At 46.9% G+C, this 26,037-nt stretch overlaps 1 protein-coding gene across 9 annotated transcripts in view; it reads right to left on the reverse strand.

The window, feature by feature from the left end:
• OGT (O-linked N-acetylglucosamine (GlcNAc) transferase) overlaps nt 1-26,037 on the reverse strand; it is a 486,071-nt gene that overhangs the window by 41,406 nt on the left and 418,628 nt on the right. For 4 of the 9 annotated variants that reach the window (XM_069209047.1, XM_069209030.1, XM_069209038.1 and 1 more), the window contains exon 20: nt 11,127-11,430. The exons of 1 other annotated variant lie outside the window; for it this stretch is intronic. In XM_069209047.1, the coding sequence (XP_069065148.1) occupies nt 11,127-11,430 (304 nt within the window). The remainder of the gene's footprint in view (nt 1-11,126; nt 11,431-26,037) is intronic. 4 more of the 9 variants (XM_069209086.1, XM_069209076.1, XM_069209066.1 and 1 more) reach the window with 1 other exon arrangement.

Genomic DNA, 26,037 nt, shown 5'->3' on the forward strand with positions numbered 1-26,037 from the left:
TGGAAGTCCTTGGGCAGATGTTCAATGAGATGTTGCATCTCGTCCCAGTGGGCTCTGTCATAGCGCGCAAGTAGTGCCTGGGAGTTCGCGATGCGCCACTGGTTTGCAGCTTGTGCTGCGACTCTTTTACCAGCTGCATCGAACTTGCGGCTTTCTTTATCTGGGGGTGGTGCATCTCCAGATGTGTGAGAGTTGGCCCTTTTCCTAGCTGCTCCTACAACAACAGAGTCTGGTGGCAGCTGTGTAGTGATGAAAACCGGGTCCGTAGGAGGCGGCTTATACTTCTTTTCCACCCTTGGTGTGATTGCCCTACTTTTGACCGGCTCCTTAAATATGTCTTTTGCGTGCCGGAGCATACCAGGGAGCATAGGCAGGCTTTGGTAGGAGCTGTGGGTGGAGGAGAGTGTGTTGAACAAGAAATCATCCTCGACCTGTTCTGAGTGGAGGCTTACGTTATGAAATTGTGCTGCTCTAGCCACCACCTGAGAGTACGCGGTGCTGTCTTCTGGTGGAGATGGCTTTGTAGGGTAGGCCTCCGGGCTGTTATCTGACACTGGGGCGTCGTATAGGTCCCATGCGTCCTGATCTTGGTCACCCTGGCTCATGGTGGTGTGAGCTGGGGAGTGAGATGGAGTTTGTGCTGGTGAAACGTTAATCACGGGCGGAGGAGAGGGTGGTGGTGTAATTCTTTTAACCACTTTTGGTTGTGGTGCTTGTTCCGTCTGGAACTCCAACCTTCTCTTTCTCCTAATGGGGGGAAGGGTGCTTATTTTTCCTGTCCCCTGCTGAATGAAGATACGCTTTTGCGTATGGTCCACATCAGTTGCTTGTAGCTCTTCCTCAAACCTATGCTTTTGCATTTGGGAGGTTAGCGAGTGCTCTTCTGTATAAGAGCCTGAAGCTGGGTCGCTTGCAGTTTGTTTCGGCGTTGAAACTTTGTCTGCGTGTTTTTTCGGCTCCGAGGTGACTTTTTTCCTTTTCGGGGCCGAAACCTCTCGGCGTCGATCTGTTTCGGTGCCGCTGTCTCGGCGTCGAGCCGTGTCCACACCGGCATCTCGGTGTCGAGGCTTGTCTCCAGCACTTTCTCGGTCCCGAGAAGGCTGCGTGCCGGTGTCTCGACCGGAGTCGGACGATCTCGGCACTGTTTTGGCCTTTTTCGGTGCCGACGGTCGGTCACCGAATTTATGGGTCGAGCCATGGCCTGGTGGCAGTGGCGTCCCCTGGGCCTTGTAAATGTTTCTCTGTGTGGTTTTCGACGTCTTACTCACGGTTTGTGTATCGTCGAATCCTTCGGAGTCTGAGTCTTGGATCGAGAAGGTACCTTCTTCTTCCTGTTCCTCGAACTCCCGTTGGGCTGTCGGTGCGGACGCCATTTGAAGTCTTCTGGCTCGACGGTCTCGGAGTGTTTTTCGGGACCGGAACGCACGACAGGCCTCGCAGGTGTCTTCGCTGTGCTCAGGTGACAGGCACAGGTTGCAGACCAAGTGTTGGTCTGTGTAGGGGTATTTATTGTGGCATTTGGGGCAGAAACGAAACGGGGTCCGTTCCATCGGTGTTCTTCAGCACGCGGTCGGGCCGACCAGGCCCCGACGGAGGATCGAAAAACTACCCCGAAGGGCACCGGAGCTCTTCGATCTTCGATGCGGTGTGGAATCTAAGTACGCCGATCCCGAACGCAACAATACCGACGAAAATCTTCCGAAATTAGCTAATTTTCCGTTCCGAAACTCGGAGCGACAGGAACACGTCCGAACCCGATGGCGGAAAAAAAACAATCGAAGATGGAGTCGACGCCCATGCGCAATGGAGACAAAAGGAGGAGTCACTCGGTCCCGTGACTCGAAAGACTTCTTCGAAGAAAAACAACTTGTAACACTCCGGCCCAACACCAGATGGCGAGCTATTGCAGAACATGCGTATCTACAGCGACAGATGCCATCGAACATTAGATTCCTGCAACTACAAGAAGAAGGACTGCCTAGCTGAAAACCCCTGCAGAGGAAGACCAGAAGACGACTACTGCCTTGGCTCCAGAAACTCACCGGCCTGTCTCCTGCCTTCCAAAGATCCTGCTCCAGCGACGCCTTCCAAAGGGACCAGCGACCTCGACATCCTCTGAGGACTGCCCCTGCTTCGAAAAGACAAGAAACTCCCGAGGACAGCGGACCTGCTCCAAGAAAGGCTGCAACTTTGTTTCCAGCAGCCTTGAAAGAACCCTGCAAGCTCCCCGCAAGAAGCGTGAGACTTGCAACACTGCACCCGGCGACCCCGACTCGGCTGGTGGAGATCCAACACCTCAGGAGGGACCCCAGGACTACTCTGATACTGTGAGTACAAAAACCTGTCCCCCCTGAGCCCCCACAGCGCCGCCTGCAGAGGGAATCCCGAGGCTTCCCCTGACCGCGACTCTTTGAATCCTAAAGTCCCGACGCCTGGGAGAGACCCTGAACCCGCAGCCCCCAGGACCTGAAGGACCGGACTTTCACTGGAGAAGTGACCCCCAGGAGTCCCTCTCCCTTGCCCAAGTGGAGGTTTCCCCGAGGAACCCCCCCCTTGCCTGCCTGCAGCGCTGAAGAGATCCCGAGATCTCCCATAGACTAACACTACAAACCCGACGCTTGTTTCTACACTGCACCCGGCCGCCCCCGCGCTGCTGAGGGTAAAATTCCTGTGTGGGCTTGTGTCCCCCCCGGTGCCCTACAAAACCCCCCTGGTCTGCCCTCCGAAGACGCGGGTACTTACCTGCAAGCAGACCGGAACCGGGGCACCCCCTTCTCTCCATTCTAGCCTATGCGTTTTGGGCACCGCTTTGAACTCTGCACCTGACCGGCCCTGAGCTGCTGGTGTGGTGACTTTGGGGTTGCTCTGAACCCCCAACGGTGGGCTACCTTGGACCAAGAACTGAACCCTGTAAGTGTCTTACTTACCTGGTAAAACTAACAAAAACTTACCTCCCCCAAGAACTGTGAAAATTGCACTGTGTCCACTTTTAAAATAGCTATTTGTTAATAACTTGTAAAGTATACATGCAATTTTTATGATTTAAAGTTCCTAAAGTACTTACCTGCAATACCTTTCAAATGAGCTATTACATGTAGAATTTGAACCTGTGGTTCTTAAAATAAACTAAGAAAAGATATTTTTCTATAACAAAACCTATTGGCTGGATTTGTCTCTGAGTGTGTGTACCTCATTTATTGTCTATGTGTATGTACAACAAATGCTTAACACTACTCCTTGGATAAGCCTACTGCTCGACCACACTACCACAAAATAGAGCATTAGTATTATCTATTTTTACCACTATTTTACCTCTAAGGGGAACCCTTGGACTCTGTGCATGCTATTCCTTACTTTGAAATAGCACATACAGAGCCAACTTCCTACACACATGTTGTGCATAGACTAGTAAGCAGTTATCTCCCCAAAAGCGGTGGCTCAGCCTGTAGGAGTGGAAGTAGTCTGAAACAAACTTCCCAGTACGGCTTGACCTACTGTGGCTTGTTGTGCGGATAGCACGTCTACACAATAGTGTTTAGTAAATGTGTGAGGCGTGGACCATGTGGCTGCCTTACATATTTCGTGCATTGGAATATTTCCTAGGAATGCCATGGTAGCGCCTTTTTTTCTGGTTGAGTGTGCCCTTGGTATAATGGGCAATTGTCTCTTTGCTTTAAGATAGCAGGTTTGGATGCACTTAACTATCCATCTGGCTATACCTTGTTTTGATATTGGGTTTCCTGTATGAGGTTTTTGAAATGCAATAAACAGTTGTTTTGTTTTCCTAACCTCCTTTGTTCTGTCGATGTAGTACATTAGTGCTCTTTTGACATCTAATGTATGTAGTGACCTTTCAGCTACTGAGTCTGGCTGTGGGAAGAACACTGGTAACTCTACCGTTTGATTTAAGTGGAACGGTGAAATAACCTTTGGTAGGAATTTAGGATTGGTTCTTAGTACAACCTTATTTTTGTGTATTTGGATAAAAGGTTCTTGTATTGTAAACGCCTGAATTTCACTTACTCTTCTTAGAGATGTGATGGCAATGAGAAATGCAACTTTCCAGGTTAAGAATTGTATTTCGCAAGAATGCATGGGTTCAAAAGATGGTCCCATGAGTCTGGTCAAGACGATGTTAATGTTCCATGAAGGAACAGGTGGTGTTCTTGGTGGTATTCTTCTTCTTAGGCCCTCCATAAATGCTTTAATGACCGGTATCCTAAACAGTGAAGTTGAATGGGTAATCTGCAGGTATGCAGATATTGCTGCAAGGTGTATTTTAATGGAAGAGAAGGCTAGATTTGACTTTTGTAAGTGTAGTAAGTATCCCACTACATCTTTTGGGGATGCGTGTAATGGATGAACTTGATTATTATGGCAGTAGCAAACAAACCTTTTCCATTTGCTTGCATAGCAGTGTCTAGTGGATGGTCTTCTAGCTTGTTTTATGACTTCCATACACTCTTGAGTGAGGTTTAAATGTCCGAATTCTATGGTTTCAGGAGCCAGATTGCTAGATTGAGCGATGCTGGGTTTGGATGCCTGATCTGCTGTTTGTGTTGTGTTAACAGATCTGGCCTGTTGGGTAACTTGACGTGTGGTACTACTGACAGGTCTAGTAGTGTTGTGTACCAAGGTTGTCTTGCCCAGGTTGGTGCTATTAATATGAGTTTGAGTTTGTTTTGACTCAATTTGTTTACTAGATATGGAAGGAGAGGGAGAGGGGGGAAAAGCGTATGCAAATTTCCCTGACCAGTTCATCCATAGGGCATTGCCTTGAGACTGCCTGTGTGGGTACCTGGATGCGAAGTTTTGGCATTTTGCATTCTCTTTTGTTGCAAATAGGTCTATTTGCGGTGTACCCCAAAGTTTGAAGTAAGTGTTTAGGATTTGGGGGTGAATCTCCCATTCGTGGACCTGTTGGTGATCTCGAGAGAGATTGTCTGCTAGTTGATTTTGGATCCCTGGAATAAACTGTGCTATTAGGCGAATGTGGTTGTGAATTGCCCATTGCCATATCTTTTGTGCTAGGAGACATAGCTGTGTCGAGTGTGTTCCCCCTTGCTTGTTTAGGTAATACATTGTTGTCATGTTGTCTGTTTTGACAAGAACGTATTTGTGGGTTATGATGGGTTGGAATGCTTTTAGCGCCAGGAATACTGCTAGTAATTCTTGGTGATTTATATGCAGTTTTGTTTGATGTACGTCCCATTGTCCTTGGATGCTGTGGTGATCGAGGTGTGCTCCCCACCCTGTCATGGAAGCATCTGTTGTTATTACGTATTGTGGCACTGGGTCTTGGAACGGCCGCCCTTTGTTTAAATTTGTACTGTTCCACCATAGAAGCAAGATGTATGTTTGGCGGTCTATCAACACCAGATCTAGAAGGTGACCCTGTGCATGTGACCATTGTGATGCTAGGCACTGTTGTAAGGGCCTCATGTGCAGTCTTGCGTTTGGGACAATGGCTATGCATGAGGACATCATGCCTAGGAGTTTTAAAACCACTTTTGCCTGTATTTTTAGTGTTGGATACATGGCCTGTATGACCTTGTGAAAATTTTGAACCCTTTGTGGACTCGGAGTGGCTAATCCTTTTGTTGTGTTGATTACCGCTCCTAAGTAGTGCTGTATTTTGCACGGCACAATGTGTGATTTTTTGTAGTTGAGGGAGAACCCGAGTTGGTAGAGGGTTTGTATGACATACTCTGTGTGTTGTGAACACTTTGTTAGCAAGTTGGTCTTGATTAGCCAATCGTCTAGATACGGGAATACGTGTATTTGCTGCCTTCTGATGTGTGCGGCTACTACTGCTAGGCATTTGGTAAATACTCTTGGTGCGGTCGTTATACCGAACGGTAAGACTTTGAATTGATAGTGTATTCCCTTGAATACAAACCTTAGGTATTTCCTGTGCGAAGGGTGTATCGGTATGTGGAAATACGCGTCTTTGAGATCTAAGGTTGTCATGTAATCTTGTTGCTTTAGCAGTGGTAACACCTCCTGTAGCGTGACCATGTGAAAGTGGTCTGATTTGATGTAGGTGTTTAGTATTCTGAGATCTAAGATGGGCCTCAGTGTTTTGTCCTTTTTGGGTATTAGAAAGTACAGTGAATAGACTCCTGTGTTTATTTCTGTACATGGTACCAGTTCTATTGCTTCTTTTTGCAGTAGTGCTTGAACTTCTATTTCTAGGAGGTCTAAATGCTGTTTTGAAATTTTTTGTGTTTTTGGTGGGATATTTGGAGGGATCTGTAGAAATTCTATGCAATAACCATGTTGGATAATTGCTAAGACCCAAGTGTCTGTTGTTATATCCACCCACGATTGATAAAACTGACTTAGTCTTCCCCCCACTGGTGTTATGTGGAGGGGTTGAGTGACTTGTAAGTCACTGTTTGGTTGTTGGGGTTTTGGGGCTTTGAAATTTTCCCCGGTTTCTCGGGAATTGTCCCCCTCTGTACTGGCCCCGAAAACCTCCCCTTTGGTACTGTCCCTGGTAGGTAGACGGTGTTGATTGTGAGGTGCTGGCTTGTGTGGCCTGACCCCGAAACCCCCCTCTGAAGGTTGTTTTACGGAAGGTGCCGAAAGTGCCTCTGCTTTGCGGGGAGTAGAGCGCGCCCATGGCCTTGGCTGTGTCAGTGTCCTTTTTCAGCTTCTCAATCGCCGTGTCAACCTCTGGTCCGAACAATTGTTGTTCGTTGAACGGCATATTGAGTACTGCTTGCTGTATTTCTGGTTTAAAGCCAGACGTGCGTAACCATGCGTGCCTTCTGATGGTTACTGCAGTGTTTATTGTCCTTGCAGCTGTGTCCGCTGCATCCATAGAGGAGCGTATTTGGTTATTGGAGATGTTTTGTCCCTCCTCAACCACCTGTTTTGCCCGCTTTTGAAATTCTTTGGGTAGATGCTCGATGAGATGCTGCATCTCGTCCCAATGGGCTCTGTCATAACGCGCTAGGAGCGCCTGAGAGTTTGCGATGCGCCACTGGCTTGCAGCTTGTACAGCGACTCTTTTCCCAGCTGCGTCGAATTTTCGGCTTTCTTTATCCGGGGGTGGTGCATCGCCCGATGTGTGTGAATTGGCTCTTTTGCGAGCTGCCCCTACCACGACTGAGTCTGGTGGCAGTTGAGAGGTGATAAAAGCAGGGTCTGTGGGAGGTGCTTTATATTTTTTCTCTACCCTCGGAGTGATCGCTCTACTCTTGACAGGGTCTTTGAAGATTTGCTTCGCGTGCCTTAGCATTCCTGGAAGCATAGGCAGGCTTTGGTAGTTGCTATGGGTGGAGGAGAGGGTGTTAAAAAGGAAGTCATCCTCGACAGGTTCTGTGTGTAACGACACGTTGTGGAATTCTGCTGCCCTAGCTACCACCTGCGCATACGCTGTGCTGTCCTCAGGTGGTGAGGGCTTGGTAGGGTATGACTCTGGACTATTGTCTGACACTGGGGCGTCGTATAGGTCCCAAGCATCTTGGTCATCTTGGCTCATGGTGGTGTGAGCCGGTGAATGTGACGGAGTTTGTGCCGGTGATATCTGAGTTACAGGTGGAGGAGAGGGTGGCGGAGTTGCTTTCTTTGCCACCTTTGCTTGTGGTGTTAGTTGTTCAGTTTGGAACTCTAGTCTCCTTTTTCTCCTGATTGGTGGAAGAGTGCTAATCTTCCCTGTTCCACTCTGGATGAAGATCCTCTTTTGTGTATGGTCTACATCAGTAGTCTGTAACTCCTCTTCAAACCTGTGTTTACGCATTTGAGAGGACAATGATTGTTCCTCTGAATATGAGCCGGTAGTGGGTTCGGTTGCTGGTTGTTTTGGCACCAAAACTGTGTCTTTTTTTGTTTTCGGCTCCGAGGCGAATCTCTTCTTTTTCGGAGTCGAGCCTTCTCGGCGTCGATCATCCTCAGTGCCGCTTTCTCAGCGTCGTTCTTTTTCGGCAACACTTTCTCGGTCCCGAGAATGTTGCGTGCCTTTGTCTCGACCCGAGTCGGACGTTCTGGGCACCAGTTCGGCCTTTTTCGGTGCAGATGGACGGTCACCTTTATGGGTTGAGCCATGGCCAGTTGGCAGTGGCGTCCCCTGGGCCTTGTCTGTTTTCTTGTGCGGTGTGCTTTTCGACATCTTACTAACAGTTTCATCGACGTCGAATTCATCCGAGTCCGATTCATGGATGGAGAAGGCTTCCTCCTCTTCTCCTTGTTCCTCGAACTCTTGGTGTTCTGTCGGCGTGGACGCCATCTGTAATCTTCTGGCTCGACGGTCACGGAGCGTTTTTCGGGACCGGAACGCACGACAGGCCTCACAAGTTTCTTCTTTGTGCTCGGGTGACCGGCACAAGTTACAGACCAAATGTTGGTCCGTATATGGATGTTTATTGTGGCATTTAGGACAGAATCGGAACGGGGTCCGTTCCATCGATGTCGATGTTACACGCGGTCGGGCCGACCAGGCCCCGACGGAGGATCGAAATTACCCCGAAGGGCTACCGGAGCTCTTCACGATTCGGTGTCCATTCTAACTATCCCGATCCCGAGCGAAACAATACCGACGTAGTTTTTCGAAGTTTTGACTATCTTTCCGTCCCGAAACCCGGAGCGAAAAGGAACACGTCCGAACCCGAGGGCGGAAAAAAAACAATCTAAGATGGAGCCGACGCCCATGCGCAATGGAAGCAAAGAGGAGGAGTCCCTCGGTCTCGTGACTCGAAAGACTTCTTCGAAGAAAAACAACTTGTAACACTCCGACCCAACACCAGATGGCGGACTGTGCACAACATGTGTATCTGCAGCAACAGATGCCATCGAACAATGATGTTAACATTTTTCCCTACATTCACTGTCACTGAAAAGATTAGCTGCTTTTTATTATCTTTTAGAATCTTACCAATAATATGTGCACTAGATGCCAGAATTCTAAAATAACTATTTTGAGTAAATATGTTGAAATAAATATTCTGTTTCTAGTGATCTTGAGTGTGTAAAATCATACAGTAATGATGGCTTGAATTACCACTGCGCCCACAAGGTCACAAGCATCAGCCCTACTTGCCAATCCATGCAGTCTAGGGGGCCTGAGGTCATGCCCGAGGGAGCCAGGAGCATCTGAAAGAGAAAAGCCATTGCCTCTTTAAAGGTAGCTATTTGCAGCAGGGTCTATGATGGCCCAGGAATTCGGGTGTGTCGGACCAGTTGCAGGACTGGATCCTAGTCGGAAGATGCTTGTTTGTATGATCTGATTGTTGCCCTTGTCCCTTCTTACATGATTTCAAGTGGCGAGATTCGGTAGAGATCCACTTAGCTTTCTTGCCCTCATGATGCATCTTCTACTTTGACATACAGAAGACTAGGTGTGAGATTAGGAATTCACGCTAGCTTCTTGAACAGCATCACAAGCGCCCCTGTGACTTGGAGCAGGACTTACGTTTCAGCTGCAACCTTTTCTTAGGTTCAGCGAAGCAGAGGCTTGCCTCCTGCTCTTAAATCACCTTTAGGTGCACGAGGGCACATTTGCTGCTATGCTTAAGTCATGAGTGTAGTGCCAAGCACCAAAGAGACATGCAGGTCTCTGACCCACATCTGATCCATGCAGTTGTGGCACAGTTTGAAGACAACATTACTGCCACTGTCTAGGTATATTTCGAAATTGCTGGAAGCCTGACAAAGCTGAGAGCAACACTCTGGAACCACATCAATGGGCACAGAAAGAAAAACTGATGTTAGCGTACAGGGGTTGTACTAATATGGGGCTCTGCTCGCTTCAGGCGTGGTACAGACAACAAAGAGACACAAAGTGCCATCTATCAGCACTGGAGCATTGCTGGGAGTTTATTTGGATCCAGTGTGGTGTCTGAGGAGGATCTAAAGGTTTAGGACTCTGTGGTTGGAGGTAGCATCAGAAATGAAAAAAAAGAAAACGTTTTATAGCTGCCTTTTTAAGGGATGGCGGAAGCACGATCTTGGTTGGGTTATATCACTGCTAAAGCATCCTAATACAGAGCTACCTTGTACCATCTATTGCTGAGGCCTGGACATTGTAGTGATCTATCGCCAGCCATACTGTCCAAAGCTGCGTAAATCCCAAGCTGGCAGGGAAAGTGTTATTGTGCAACAAAGTGTAAATAAACATCTTGTGTATAGGGATATGATTAACTGCAAACCTGAATAAAATACCGTAAGAAACAGGCATTGTTATGCAAACAGTTTTCAAGCTAACAACTACTGAGGTAGGGTACAAGGCACAACTAACGAGGTTAGACCATTGCTTGGGACGATTAGATTCAGAAAGGGCAGCAAGGGCTGGACAAGATCCTGCCCCACACAGTTAATGATATAAACCTCCAAAACAATGGAAAGGTGGAAATATCCTTCACAAATAATGAGTGACACTCCATCGGCACAAAAACAATGTGCTGCCGGTGAGAAGTGGGTGAGGGGGGATCTACAGTAAAGCTAACTTCGTGTTTAAAGCACACTGGTCATATACTGTGATTCGAACCTGGTTTCTGTGCAGCATCAGATTCGGTACAAGGCAGCCCCACCCCTTTACAACATACGGTAGTAGGTATGCCTGCCTAAGCCAGGAACCAAGTCCATCATTATGAGGCACATGAAATAGGCAATGTAATTTCTGTGATCAAGCAAGGTCCATTTAATTCTCCAAACCGTGTTTCACACACTCATGGAAGTGAAAAAACTCTAAAGGTAAAACATTACACAAACTACTGCCAGCTCTTAATTATCCAGTATGGCTCCCAGTATTTTAACTGATGTATGTTTGGGGGCACAGAGCAGTAATGTCAAGGAGTTGTAATACAGGAGAATTAGACAGTAGCTATACAGGGCCCAATTAATTCAATGCAGGAAGTAAAGCATCACACACAAGCACGACCCTCCCGATTCCATACAAGTCCTGAACAAGCACAACGTTAAGTAGATCAACAGGCAAGACACTCAAGCAAGACAAGGATTCCGTGCAAGACATGGATTCCCTGGCACCCAGGAAGACAGAAACATAAAAGAAAGCATAAAACCAATCAATGTTACCATGCCTCATACAGTCTTTCAGAGGGAAAACAAGTGAAATACATTAAAGAAATCCTAATTGAAATCAAAGTAATAAAAAGTCAAATTACCTGAAGAACAACCCCTGTTGAGCACAACTAAGCTTTCCGTTGGTTCCTTACCTGGCATAGTGACCATGGGCGTTCCTGCCCAGAGCACATCCATGCCAGTGGTGTGCCCGTTACAGAGAGGGGTGTCCAGACAAACATCGGCCAACTGGCCTCTCCTCACATGTTCCTCCTTTGGGGCAACAGGTGAAAAGATAATCCTGCTCTGGGGAAGTCCCATGTTTTGGGCATACTGCTGTATATTTGGCTCTCCCACAGCTGGAAACCGTAGTAGCCACAGTACGCTGTTTGGGACACGCTTTAGAATCTACCAAAGAAAAAGGAAGGATTACATTCAAGCTTTGCAAAGTCCTAAGATTCTAAAAGATGCAAAGAACTAAAATGTCTGCTGCGTTTCAGACTTCAAGAATGAAAATGTCACTTACCCAGTGTACATCTGTTCGTGGCATCAGTCGCTGTAGATTCGCATGTTTTGCATAGCTCGCCATCTGGTGTTGGGTCGGAGTGTTACAAGTTGTTTTTCTTCGAAGAAGTCTTTCGAGTCACGGGACCGAGTGACTCCTCCTTTTGTCTCCATTGCGCATGGGCGTCGACTCCATCTTCGATTGTTTTTCCCCGCAGAGGGTGAGGTAGGAGTTGTATTGTAGTAATAGTGCCCATGTAATGGAGTGACTAAGTATGTACCTATTTAAGGTTAAAATAATATATATACAAATAGTTGAAGGTACCTTCCGAACTGCTACAGGCTCCCGGGGAGGCGGGTGGGCACATGCGAATCTACAGCGACTGATGCCACGAACAGATGTACACTGGGTAAGTGACATTTTCAGTTCGATGGCATCTGTCGCTGTAGATACGCATGTTTTGCATAGACTAGTAAGCAGTTATCTCCCCAAAGCGGTGGCTCAGCCTGTAGGAGTGGAAGTAGTCTGAAACAATGTTCTTAATATGGCTTGACCTACTGTGGCTTGTTGTGCGGATAACACGTCTACACAGTAGTGCTTGGTGAATGTGTGAGGCGTAGACCATGTGGCTGCCTTACATATTTCTTGCATTGGGATGTTTCCTAGAAAGGCCATGGTAGCACCTTTCTTTCTGGTTGAGTGTGCCCTTGGTGTAATGGGCAGTTGTCGTTTAGCTTTAAGGTAGCAGATTTGGATGCATTTAACTATCCATCTGGCTATACCTTGTTTTGATTTTGGGTTTCCTGCATGAGGTTTTTGGAATGCAATAAATAGCTGTTTAGTTTTCCTGATGCTCTTTGTTCTGTCAATGTAATACATTAATGCTCTTTTGACATCTAAAGTATGTAGTGCCCTCTCAGCTACGGAATCTGGCTGTGGGAAGAACACTGGAAGTTCCACTGTTTGATTTAGATGGAACGGTGAAATAACTTTTGGTAGAAATTTAGGATTAGTCCTTAGGACGACCTTATTTTTGTGTAGTTGTATAAAAGGTTCTTGTATTGTAAACGCCTGAATCTCGCTTACCCTTCTTAGAGAGATAATGGCGATGAGAAATGCAACCTTCCAGGTTAGGAACTGTATTTCGCAGGAGTGCATGGGTTCAAAAGGTGGACCCATAAGTCTAGTTAAGACAACATTTAGGTTCCATGAAGGAACAGGTGGTGTTCTTGGTGGAATAATTCTTTTAAGGCCCTCCATGAATGCTTTAATGACTGGTATCCTATATAGGGAAGTTGAATAGGTAGGCTGCAGGTATGCAGATATTGCTGCAAGGTGTATTTTAATGGAAGAGAAAGCTAGGTTAGATTTTTGTAAGTGAAGCAAGTAACCCACTACATGTTTTGGGGTTGCGTGTAATGGTTGGATTTGATTAATATGGCAGTAGCAAACAAACCTCTTCCATTTAGTGGCATAGCAGTGCCTGGTGGATGGCCTTCTGGCTTGCTTTATGACTTCCATACATTCTTGGGTAAGTTGTAAGTGTCAGAATTCTAGGATTTCAGGAGCCAGATTGCTAGATTCAGCGATGCTGGATCTGGGTGTCTGATCGTTTGGTTGTGTTGTGTTAACAGATCCGGCCTGTTGGGCAGTTTGATGTGGGGTACTACTGATAGGTCTAGCAGCGTTGTGTACCAGGGTTGCCTTGCCCAAGTTGGTGCTATTAATATGAGTTTGAGTTTGTTTTGACTGAGTTTGTTTACCAGATAAGGAAGGAGAGGGAGAGGAGGAAAAGCGTAGGCAAATATCCCTGACCAGTTGATCCATAGGGCATTGCCGTGGGACTGCCTGTGTGGGTATCTGGATGCAAAGTTTTGGCATTTTGCGTTCTCTTTTGTCGCAAACAAGTCTATTTGAGGTGTTCCCCAGAGCGTGAAGTAAGTGTTCAGAATTTGGGGGTGAATTTCCCATTCGTGGACCTGTTGGTGATCTCGAGAGAGATTGTCTGCGAGTTGATTCTGAATTCCTGGGATAAATTGTGCTATTAGGCGAATTTGGTTGTGAATTGCCCAACGCCATATCTTTTGTGCCAGCAGGCTCAATTGCGTTGAGTGCGTCCCCCCTTGTTTGTTTAGATAATACATTGTTGTCATGTTGTCTGTTTTGACGAGAATGTATTTGTGAACTATTATTGGTTGAAAAGCCTTTAGTGCTTGAAAAACTGCTAGCAGTTCTAGGTGATTTATATGCAGTTTTGTTTGATGTACGTTCCATTGTCCTTGTATGCTGTGTTGATCGAGGTGTGCTCCCCACCCTGTCATGGAAGCATCTGTTATTACGTATTGTGGTACTGGGTCTTGGAAAGGCCGCCCTTTGTTTAAATTTATATTGTTCCACCATTGAAGCAAGAGGTAAGTTTGGCTGTCTATTAATACCAGATCTGTAAGGTGACCCTGTGCTTGTGACCACTGTGATGCTAGGCACTGTTGTAAGGGCCTCATGTGCAGTCTTGCGTTTGGGACAATGGCTATGCATGAAGACATCATGCCTAGGAGTTGTAATATCATCTTTGCTTGTATTTTCTGTGTTGGATACATGCGTTGTATGATGTTGTTGAAATTTTGAATTCTTTGTGGACTTGGAGTGGCTACTCCTATTGTTGTGTTTATTATGGCTCCTAGGTATTGTTGTACCTTGCGCGGCAGAATGTTGGATTTTGCGAAGTTGACTGTGAACCCTAGTTTGTAGAGGGTTTGTATGATTTGATTTGTGTGGTGTGAGCACGTTATTAACGAATGGGTCTTGATTAGCCAGTCGTCTAGATACGGGAATACATGTATTTGCTGCCTTCTGATGTGTGCAGCGACTACTGCTAGACATTTGGTAAAGACTCTTGGTGCGGTTGTTAAACCGAAAGGCAGTACCTTGAATTGGTAGTGTATTCCTTTGAATACAAACCTTAGGTATTTCCTGTGCGATGGATGTATTGGTATATGGAAATACGCGTCTTTGAGGTCTAATGCTGTCATGTAGTCGTGTAGTTTCAGCAATGGTAACACTTCTTGTAGTGTGACCATGTGAAAGTGGTCTGATTTGATGTATGTGTTTAGTATTCTTAGGTCTAGGATTGGTCTTAGCGTTTTGTCCTTCTTTGGTATTAAGAAGTACAGTGAATAAACTCCTGTGTTTATTTGTGTGTTTGGTACTAACTCGATTGCGTTCTTTTGCAATAGTGCTTGAACTTCTATCTCCAGGAGCTCGGAATGATGTTTTGATAAATTTTGTGCTCTTGGTGGTATGTTTGGAGGGAATTGTAGAAATTCTATGCAATAACCATTTTGGATAATTGCTAGAACCCAAGTGTCTGTAGTGATTTCCTCCCATGCTTTGTAATAATGACCTACTCTTCCCCCCACTGGTGTTGTGTGGAGGGGGTGAGTGACATGTGAGTCACTGCTTAGTTGTAGGGGTTTTGGGGCTTTGAAATTTTCCCCTATTCCTAGGGAATTGCCCTCCTCTATATTGGCCCCGAAAGCCTCCCCTGTACTGTCCCTGGTAACTGGATGGTGTTGCCTGTGAGGTGCTGGCTTGTGTGGCCTGACCCCGAAACCCCCCTCTAAAGGGTGTTTTGCGGAAGGTGCTGTAATTTCCTCTGCTCTGCGGGGAGTAGAGTGCGCCCATGGCTTTAGCAGTGTCCGTGTCCTTTTTAAGTTTCTCAATCGCCGTGTCCACTTCTGGACCGAACAGTTCTTTTTCGTTGAATGGCATATTGAGAACTGACTGCTGAATCTCTGGTTTAAACCCAGACGTTCGTAGCCATGCATGGTCACAGATGTATTTATTGTTCTTGCAGCTGTGTCTGCTGCGTCCATGGAGGAGCGTATCGGGTTGTTTGAAATGTTCTGTCCTTCTTCAACCACTTGCTTTGCCCTCTTTTGTAGGTCTTTGGGTAGATGTTCAATGAGATGTTGCATCTCATCCCAATGGGCTCTGTCATAGCGCGCAAGAAGTGCCTGTGAGTTAGCGATGCGCCACTGGTTTGCAGCTTGTGCTGCGACTCTCTTTCCAGCTGCATCGAACTTGCGGCTTTCCTTATCTGGGGGTGGTGCGTCCCCAGATGTGTGGGAGTTGGCCCTTTTCCTAGCTGCTCCTACAACGACAGAATCTGGTGGCAGCTGCGAAGTTATGAAAATAGGGTCTGTAGGAGGCGCTTTATACTTTTTTTCCACCCTTGGTGTGATTGCCCTACTTTTGACCGGCTCCTTAAAGAGGTCTTTTGCGTGCCGAAGCATACCAGGGAGCATAGGCAGGCTTTGGTAGGAGCTGTGGGTGGCAGAGAGGGTGTTGAATAGAAAGTCATCCTCGACCTGTTCTGAGTGGAGGCTTACATTGTGGAATTGTGCTGCTCTAGCCACCACCTGAGAATATGCAGTACTGTCCTCTGGTGGTGATGGCTTTGTAGGGTATGCCTCCGGACTGTTATCTGACACAGGGGCGTCGTATAAGTCCCATGCGTCCTGATCCTGGTCACCTTGGCTCATGGTGGTGTGAGCCGGGGAATGTGATGGAGTTTGTGCTGGCGAGACGTGAATTATAGGTGGAGGAGAGGGTGGCGGAGTAACCCTTTTCAACATTTTTGTTTGTGGTGTTTGGTCAGTTTGAAATTCCAGTCTTCTCTTTCTCCTAATAGGGGGAAGGGTGCTTATCTTTCCTGTCCCCTGCTGTATAAAAATACGTTTCTGCGTATGGTCTACATCGGTGGATTGCAGGTCTTCCTCAAACCTATGCTTTCGCATTTGGGAGGTCATTGATTGCTCTTCGGTATAAGAGCCTGAAACTGGGTCGGTTGCAGGTTGTTTCGGCACCGAAACCCTGTCTGCATCTTTTTTCGGCTCCAAGGTGGCTTTTTTCTTTTTCGGAGTCGAAACATCTCGGCGTCGATCTTCATCGGTGCCGCTGTCTCGGCGTCGAGCCGTGTCTACACCGCTATCTCGGTGTCGATGTATGTCTCCAGCACTTTCTCGGTCCCGAGAAGGCTGCGTGCCGGTGTCTCGACCGGAGTCGGACGGTCTCGGCACTGATTGGGCCTTTTTCGGTGCCGACGGTCGGTCACCGAATTTATGGGTGGAGCCATGGCCTGGTGGCAGTTGCGTCCCCTGGGCCTTGACAATCTTCTTATGCGTGGTTTTTGACGTCTTACTCACGGGTTCGTGGATCGTCGAATTCCTCGGAGTCAGATTCGTGTATCGAAAAGGTTTCTTCCTCTTCCTGTACCTCGAACTCTCGGTGCGCTGTCGGCGTGGACGCCATTTGAAGTCTTCTTGCTCGACGGTCTCGGAGTGTTTTTCGGGGCCGGAACGCACGACAGGCCTCGCAGGTGTCTTCACTGTGCTCAGGTGATAGGCACAGGTTACAGACCAAGTGTTGGTCTGAATAGGGGTATTTTTTGTGGCATTTGGGACAGAAACGAAACGGGGTCCGTTCCATCGGCGTTCTTCTACACGCGGTCGGGCCGAGCAGGCCCCGACGGGGATCGAAAACTACCCCGAAGGGCTCCGGAGCTCTTCGATCTTCGATGCGGTGTTGATTCCGACTACGCCGATCCCGAACGCAACAATACCAACGAAAATCTTCCGAAATTTAGCTGTTTTTCCGTTCCGAAACTCGGAGCGACAGGAACACGTCCGAACCCGATGGCGGAAAAAAAACAAATCGAAGATGGAGTCGACGCCCATGCGCAATGGAGACAAAAGGAGGAGTCACTCGGTCCCGTGACTCGAAAGACTTCTTCGAAGAAAAACAACTTGTAACACTCCGACCCAACACCAGATGGCGAGCTATGCAAAACATGCGTATCTACAGCGACGGATGCCATCGAACTATTATATTCCACAGTACTGAGTAGAAAGTGAGACGTATACTCTAGAGACCATCAACACCTTCACTAGACCACCATAGGGTAACCTTCTCGTAATAATTTACACCACCCCATGCTCTGTTAAACAACCTACAGTGCACAGTCCCGTGACACTGCACAACCCAGCCCCCATTTCACAACAATCACTAGATAGCTTCACAGCCCTCTTCAGTGACGCATCACACTGCACAAGAGTATGAAACTAGTAACTCATCAGTAATAATGGCTTGGCAGCTTGAAGCTCTTCTACTTTCAAATGTTTTGCTCTATTCCACCATTTAGTGGCTGGGTCTGGGAGGGCTTGTACAGAAAACTTTACTGTAGGTGGGCATCCATCAGCGGAGCCTGTATATGATATCGACCATAAACCCACAATGTCCTGCTACATGCCCATCATTTTATATTTTCCATTATACATATATTTTTGCTGAACTTTCAACTACCCTCCTTTAACAGGTAGGTTTGATGGATATGGAAAATGTCACTTACCCAGTGTACATCTGTTCGTGGCATGAGTCGCTGCAGATTCACATGCTGTGCACAGTCCGCCGTCTGGTGTTGGGCTCGGAGTGTTACAAGTTGTTTTTCTTTGAAGAAGTCTTTGAGTCACAAAACCGAGGGACTCCTCCCATTTCGATTCCATTGCGCATGGGCGTCGACTCCATCTTAGATTGTTTTCCCCGCAGAGGGTGAGGTAGGAGTTGTGTATGTTAGTAATAGTGCCCATGCAATGGAATGAATACGTATGTACATAATAAAGGTTAAAGTAAGGTAACACTCCGGCCCAACACCAGATGGCGAGCTATGCAAAACATGCGTATCTACAGCAACAGATGCCATCGAACATATATTTACAAATGTACAAATGTTCAAGATCTACTTCTAAACGGCTACAGGCTCCCGGGGAGGCGGGTGGGCGCATGTGAATCTGCAGCGACTCATGCCACGAACAGATGTACACTGCGTAAGTGACATTTTCCGTTCGATGGCATGTGTAGCTGCAGATACACATGCTGTGCAGTTATCTCCCCAAAAGCGGTGGTTCAGCCTGTAGGAGTTGAAGTAGCTTGAAATAATGTTCTTAGTACAGCCTGACCTACTGTGGCTTGTTGTGCAGTTAACACATCTACACAGTAGTGCTTGGTAAATGTATGAGGCGTAGACCATGTTGCTGCCTTACATATTTCGTTCATTGGAATATTTCCTAGAAAGGCCATGGTAGCCCCTTTCTTTCTGGTTGAGTGTGCCTTTGGTGTAATAGGCAGCTCTCTCTTTGCTTTAAGATAGCAGGTTTGAATACACTTAACTATCCACCTAGCAATGCTTTGTTTTGAAATTGGATTTCCTGTATGAGGTTTTTGAAAGGCAATAAATAGTTGTTTTGTTTTTCTAATTAGTTTTGTTCTGTCAATGTAGTACATTAGTGCTCTTTTGATGTCTAATGTATGTAGTGCTCTTTCAGCTACAGAATCTGGTTGTGGGAAGAACACTGGTAATTCTACTGTTTGATTTAAGTGGAACGGTGAGATAACCTTTGGTAAACAATTTGGGATTTGTTCTTAGAACTACTTTATTTTTATGTATCTGAATAAATGGTTCTTGTATGGTAAATGCTTGAATCTCGCTCACTCTTCTTAGAGATGTGATGGCAATCAAAAATGCAACTTTCCACGTTAAGTATTGCATTTCACAAGAATGCATGGGCTCGAAAGGTGGACCCATGAGTCTTGTTAAGACAATGTTGAGGTTCCATAAAGGAACAGGTGGTGTTCTTGGTGGTATGATTCTCTTTAAGCCTTCCATAAACGCTTTAATGACTGGTATTCTAAATAGTGAAGTTGAATGAGTAATTTGTAGGTAAGCTGATATTGCGGTGAGATGTATCTTTATGGAAGAGAAAGCTAGATTTGATTTTTGCAAATGTAGTAAATATCCTACTATATCTTTTGGAGATGCGTGTAATGGCTGAATTTGATTATTCTGGCAGTAATACACGAATCTTTTCCACTTGTTTGCATAGCAGTGTCTAGTGGTGGGTTTCCTAGCTTGTTTTATGACCTGCATACATTCTTGTGTGAGGTGCAAGTGTCTGAATTCTAGGATTTCAGGAGCCAAATTGCTAGATTCAAAGATGTTGGATTTGGATGTCTGATCTGTTGTTTGTGTTGTGTCAGCAGATCTGGTTTGTTGGGTAGTTTGACATGAGGTACTACTGACAGGTGTAGTAGTGTCGTTTACCAAGGTTGCCTTGCCCATGTTGGTGCTATTAGTATGAGTTTGAGTTTGTTTTGACTCAACCTGTTTACTACATATGGAAGGAGAGGGAGAGGGGGAAAAGCATATGCAAAGATCCCTGACCAGTTCATCCATAGAGCATTGCCTTGGGATTGATCTTGTGGGTACCTGGATGCGAAGTTTTGGCATTTTGAGTTTTCCTTTGTTGCAAATAGATCTATTTGAGGTGTCCCCCCAAACTTGAAAGTAATTGTTTAGTATTTGGGGGTGAATTTCCCATTCGTGGGTTTGTTGGTGATCTCGAGAGAGATTGTCTGCCAACTGGTTCTGAATCCCTGGAATAAATTGTGCTATTAGGCGAATGTGGTTGTGAATCGCCCAATGCCATATTTTCTGTGTTAGGAGGCACAACTGTGTTGAGTGTGCCCCTCCTTGTTTGTTTAGATAATACATTCTTGTCAAAACAGACAACATGACAACAATGTATTTTTGGGTTATTATGGGTTGAAATGCTTTCAGCGCTAGAAATACTGCTAACATTTCCAAGTGATTTATGTGAAACTGTCTCTGATGTATGTCCCATTGTCCTCGGATGCTGTGTTGATTGAGGTGTGCTCCCCACCCTGTCATGGAAGCATCTGTTATGACGTATTGTGGCACTGGGTCTTGGAAAGGCCGCCCTCGGTTTAAATTTGTACTGTTCCACCATAGAAGCGAGATGTATGTTTGGCGGTCTATCAACACCAGATCTAGAAGTTGACCCTGTGCTTGTGACCATTGTGATGCTAGGCACTGTTGTAAGGGCCGCATGTGCAATCTTGCGTTTGGGACAATGGCTATGCATGAAGACATCATGCCTAGTAGTTTCATTATCATTCTGACTTGTATCTTTTGTGTTGGATACATGGCCTGTTTTACCTTGTGAAATGTTTGAACCCGTTGTGGACTTGGAGTGGCAATCCCCTTTGCTGTGTTGATTGTCGCTCCTAAGTATTGCTGTGTTTGACACAGCAAAAGGTGTGACTTTGCGTAGTTGATGGAGAAACCTAGCCTGTGAAGGGTTTGTATGACATATTTTGTGTGCTGTGAACACTGTTTTAGCGTGTTGGTTTTGATTAACCAGTCGTCTAAGTACGGGAACACATGTATTTGCTGCCTTCTGATATGTGCAGCTACTACTGCCAGGCATTTTGTAAAAACTTGGCGCAGTTGTTATTCCGAATGGCAACACTTTGAATTGGTAATGTATTCCTTGGAATACGAACCTTAGGTATTTCCTGTGTGAAGGATGTATTGGTATATGGAAATACGCATCTTTTAGATCTAATGTTGTCATGTAGTCTTGCTGTTTGAGCAGTGGGATTACGTCTTGTAACGTGACCATGTGAAAGTGGTCTGATTTTATGTAGGTATTTAGTGTTCTGAGATCTAGTATTGGTCTCAGAGTTTTGTCTTTTTTTTGGTATTAGGAAGTACAGTGAGTAAACTCCTGTGTTTTTTTTGTTGAATTGGTACTAATTCTATTGCGTCCTTTTGTAGCAATGCTTGAACTTCTAGTCCTAGAAGATCTATATGTTGTTTTGACATATTGTGTGTTTTCGGTGGGACGTTTGGAGGGAATTGGCGAAATTCTATGCAATAACCATGCTGGATAATTGCTAAGACCCAAGTGTGTGTTGTTATTTCCTCCCAAAGTTTGTAAAATTGGATTAGTCTTCCCCCCACAGGTGTTATGTGATGGGGGTGTGTGACTTGTGAGTCACTGTTTATTTTGAGGGGTTTTGGGGCCTTGGAATTTTCCTCGATTTTTTGGGAATTGACCCCCTCTATATTGTCCCCGAAAACCTCCCCTCTGATATTGACCCTGGTAAGTAGGCCTTGTTTGTGAGGTTAAAAATGCAAAAACAACAAGTGATGGACGGAATGCTGAACATTGTCAAACATTCACCCCCAGTCACAGATCTGGGTTTAATCCATCGTTTTTTTGCTGCCCATGCCATTCCAGTTTGAACCTAGCCATATGCAAATCAGTCTTGACCCTGTTCCCCATGGGAACAGTCCAGCCCGAACTGCTAGGCCAGGTCTTCCCTGGACTGGAAACAAGCATCCTGGGACCGGTTTCGGGGTTTCACCCCTCATCAGCCAGGCTAGCTTGAATCCAGTGGCATGGGAAGCACGGGACCCACGTCTGGGCATACCCTTCCCACGTAGGGCGAAAAATGCAAAAACAACAAGTGATGGACGGAATGCTGAACATTGTCAAACATTCACCCCCAGTCACAGATCTGGGTTTAATCCATCGTTTTTTTGCTGCCCATGCCATTCCAGTTTGAACCTAGCCATATGCAAATCAGTCTTGACCCTGTTCCCCATGGGAACAGTCCAGCCCGAACTGCTAGGCCAGGTCTTCCCTGGACTGGAAACAAGCATCCTGGGACCGGTTTCGGGGTTTCACCCCTCATCAGCCAGGCTAGCTTGAATCCAGTGGCATGGGAAGCACGGGACCCACGTCTGGGCATACCCTTCCCACGTAGGGCGAAAAATGCAAAAACAACAAGTGATGGACGGAATGCTGAACATTGTCAAACATTCACCCCCAGTCACAGATCTGGGTTTAATCCATCGTTTTTTTGCTGCCCATGCCATTCCAGTTTGAACCTAGCCATATGCAAATCAGTCTTGACCCTGTTCCCCATGGGAACAGTCCAGCCCGAACTGCTAGGCCAGGTCTTCCCTGGACTGGAAACAAGCATCCTGGGACCGGTTTCGGGGTTTCACCCCTCATCAGCCAGGCTAGCTTGAATCCAGTGGCATGGGAAGCACGGGACCCACGTCTGGGCATACCCTTCCCACGTAGGGCAAAAAATGCAAAAACAACAAGTGATGGACGGAATGCTGAACATTGTCAAACATTCACCCCCAGTCACAGATCTGGGTTTAATCCATCGTTTTTTTGCTGCCCATGCCATTCCAGTTTGAACCTAGCCATATGCAAATCAGTCTTGACCCTGTTCCCCATGGGAACAGTCCAGCCCGAACTGCTAGGCCAGGTCTTCCCTGGACTGGAAACAAGCATCCTGGGACCGGTTTCGGGGTTTCACCCCTCATCAGCCAGGCTAGCTTGAATCCAGTGGCATGGGAAGCACGGGACCCACGTCTGGGCATACCCTTCCCACGTAGGGCGAAAAATGCAAAAACAACAAGTGATGGACGGAATGCTGAACATTGTCAAACATTCACCCCCAGTCACAGATCTGGGTTTAATCCATCGTTTTTTTGCTGCCCATGCCATTCCAGTTTGAACCTAGCCATATGCAAATCAGTCTTGACCCTGTTCCCCATGGGAACAGTCCAGCCCGAACTGCTAGGCCAGGTCTTCCCTGGACTGGAAACAAGCATCCTGGGACCGGTTTCGGGGTTTCACCCCTCATCAGCCAGGCTAGCTTGAATCCAGTGGCATGGGAAGCACGGGACCCACGTCTGGGCATACCCTTCCCACGTAGGGCGAAAAATGCAAAAACAAGTGATGGACGGAATGCTGAACATTGTCAAACATTCACATTGTTTGTGAGGTTGTGGTTTCTGTGGGTTGACCTCGAAACCCTCCCCTAAAAGGTGTTTTCCGAAGTGTGCCTCTGCTCTGCGGGGAGTAGTGCGCGCCCATGGCTTTAGCTGTATCGGTGTCCTTTTTGAGTTTCTCAATGGCAGTGTCTACCTCCGGCCCAAACAATTGCTGTTCATTAAATGGCATATTGAGCACTGCTTGCTGGATTTCCGGTTTGAACCCAGAAGTGCGCAGCCATGCGTGCCTTCGTATTGTGACTGCAGTGTTTATTGTCCTTGCAGCTGTATCTGCTGCATCTATGGAAGACCGTATCTTATTATTCGAGATACTTTGTCCCTCTTCCACCACCTGTTGCGCTCTTTTTTTGGAACTCCTTGGGTAAGTGTTCGATGAAATGTTGCATTTCATCCCAATGAGCCCTGTCGTATCTTGCCAAAAGTGCCTGTGAATTGGCAATACGCCACTGATTTGCTGCTTGTGCTGCAACCCTTTTTCCCGCAGCATCAAATTTGCGGCTCTCCTTGTCTGGAGGTGGTGTGTCGCCTGAGGTATGAGAGTTGGCTCTCTTACGAGCTGCCCCCACAACTACTGAGTCTGGTGTTAGTTGTGTTGTAATATATATTGGATCTGTGGGCGGTGGCTTATATTTTTCCTCCACCCTCGGAGTTATGGCTCTGCCTTTAACTGGATCCTTAAATATTTGTTTTGAATGTCTTAGCATTCCTGGGACCATGGGAAGGCTTTGGTACTGGCTATGGGTGGAGGATAGGGTGTTAAAGAGAAAGTCATCCTCAATTGGTTCCGAATGTAAGAAGACATTGTGAAATTCAGCTGCCCTTGCGACCACCTGTGTATAGGATGTACTGTCCTCAGGTGGTGACGGTTTTGTAGGATAAGAGTCTGGGCTATTGTCAGACACTGGAGTATCGTAGAGGTACCATGCATCAGGATCATCCTGACTGTAAGGAAATGCCTCCTTGGCATGGTTACCCCCTGACTTTTTGCCTTTGCTGATGCTATGTTTTGAATTGAAAGTGTGCTGAGGCCTGCTAACCAGGCCCCAGCACCAGTGTTCTTTCCCTAACCTGTACTTTTGATTCCACAATTGGCACACCCTGGCATCCAGATAAGTCCCTTGTAACTGGTACCTCTGGCACCAAGGGCCCTGATGCCAGGGAAGGTCTCTAAGGGCTGCAGCATGTATTATGCCACCCTGGAGACCCCTCACTCAGCACAGACACACTGCTTACCAGCTTGTGTGTGCTAGTGAGAACAAAATGAGTAAGTCGACATGGCACTCCCCTCAGGGTGCCATGCCAGCCTCTCACTGCCTATGCAGTATAGGTAAGACACCCCTCTAGCAGGCCTTACAGCCCTAAGGCAGGGTGCACTATACCATAGGTGAGGGTACCAGTGCATGAGCACCGTGCCCCTACAGTGTCTAAGCAAAACCTTAGACATTGTAAGTGCAGGGTAGCCATAAGAGTATATGGTCTGGGAGTCTGATTTACACGAACTCCACAGCACCATAATGGCTACACTGAAAACTGGGAAGTTTGGTATCAAACTTCTCAGCACAATAAATGCACACTGATGCCACTGTACATTTTATTGTAAAATACACCACAGAAGGCACCTTAGAGGTGCCCCCTGAAACCTAACCGACTATCTGTGTAGGCTGACTGGTTCCAGCAGCCTGCCACACTAGAGACATGTTGCTGGCCCCATGGGGAGAGTGCCTTTGTCACTCTGAGGCCAGTAACAAAGCCTGCACTGGGTGGAGATGCTAACACCTTCCCCAGGCAGGAGCTGTAACACCTGGCGGTGAGCCTCAAAGGCTCACCCCTTTGTCACAGCACAGCAGGGCACTCCAGCTTAGTGGAGTTGCCCGCCCCCTCCGGCCACGGCCCCCACTTTTGGCGCCAAGGCTGGAGGGAACAAAGAAAGCAACAAGGAGGAGTCACTGGCCAGTCAGGACAGCCCCTAAGGTGTCCTGAGCTGAAGTGACTAACTTTTAGAAATCCTCCATCTTGCAGATGGAGGATTCCCCCAATAGGATTAGGGATGTGACCCCCTCCCCTTGGGAGGAGGCACAAAGAGGGTGTACTCACCCTCAGGGCTAGTAGCCATTGGCTACTAACCCCCCAGACCTAAACATGCCCTTAAATTTAGTATTTAAGGGCTCTCCCTGAACCTAGAATGAAAATGTCACTTACCCAGTGTACATCTGTTCGTGGCATCAGTCGCTGTAGATTCGCATGTTCTGCATAGCTCGCCATCTGGTGTTGGGCCGGAGTGTTACAAGTTGTTTTTCTTCGAAGAAGTCTTTCGAGTCACTGGACCGAGTGACTCCTTTTGTCTCCATTGCGCATGGGCGTCGACTCCATCTTCGATTGTTTTTCCCCGCAGAGGGTGAGGTAGGAGTTGAATTGTAGTAATAGTGCCCATGCAATGGAGTGACGAAGTATGTACCTATTTAAGGTTGAGATGATACATATACAAATAGTTGAAGGTAACTTCCAAACTGCTACAGGCTCCCGGGGAGGCGGGTGGGCACATGCGAATCTACAGCGACTGATGCCACGAACAGATGTACACTGGGTAAGTGACATTTTCAGTTCGATGGCATCTGTCGCTGTAGATACGCATGTTTTGCATAGACTAGTAAGCAGTTATCTCCCCAAAACCGGTGGCTCAGCCTGTAGGAGTGGAAGTAGTTTGAAATAATGTTCTTAATACGGCTTGACCTACTGTGGCTTGTTGTGCGGATAACACGTCTACACAGTAGTGCTT

The sequence above is a fragment of the Pleurodeles waltl genome, chromosome 2_1 (assembly GCF_031143425.1).
Source record: "Pleurodeles waltl isolate 20211129_DDA chromosome 2_1, aPleWal1.hap1.20221129, whole genome shotgun sequence".
NCBI classification, from domain to species: domain Eukaryota; kingdom Metazoa; phylum Chordata; class Amphibia; order Caudata; family Salamandridae; genus Pleurodeles; species Pleurodeles waltl.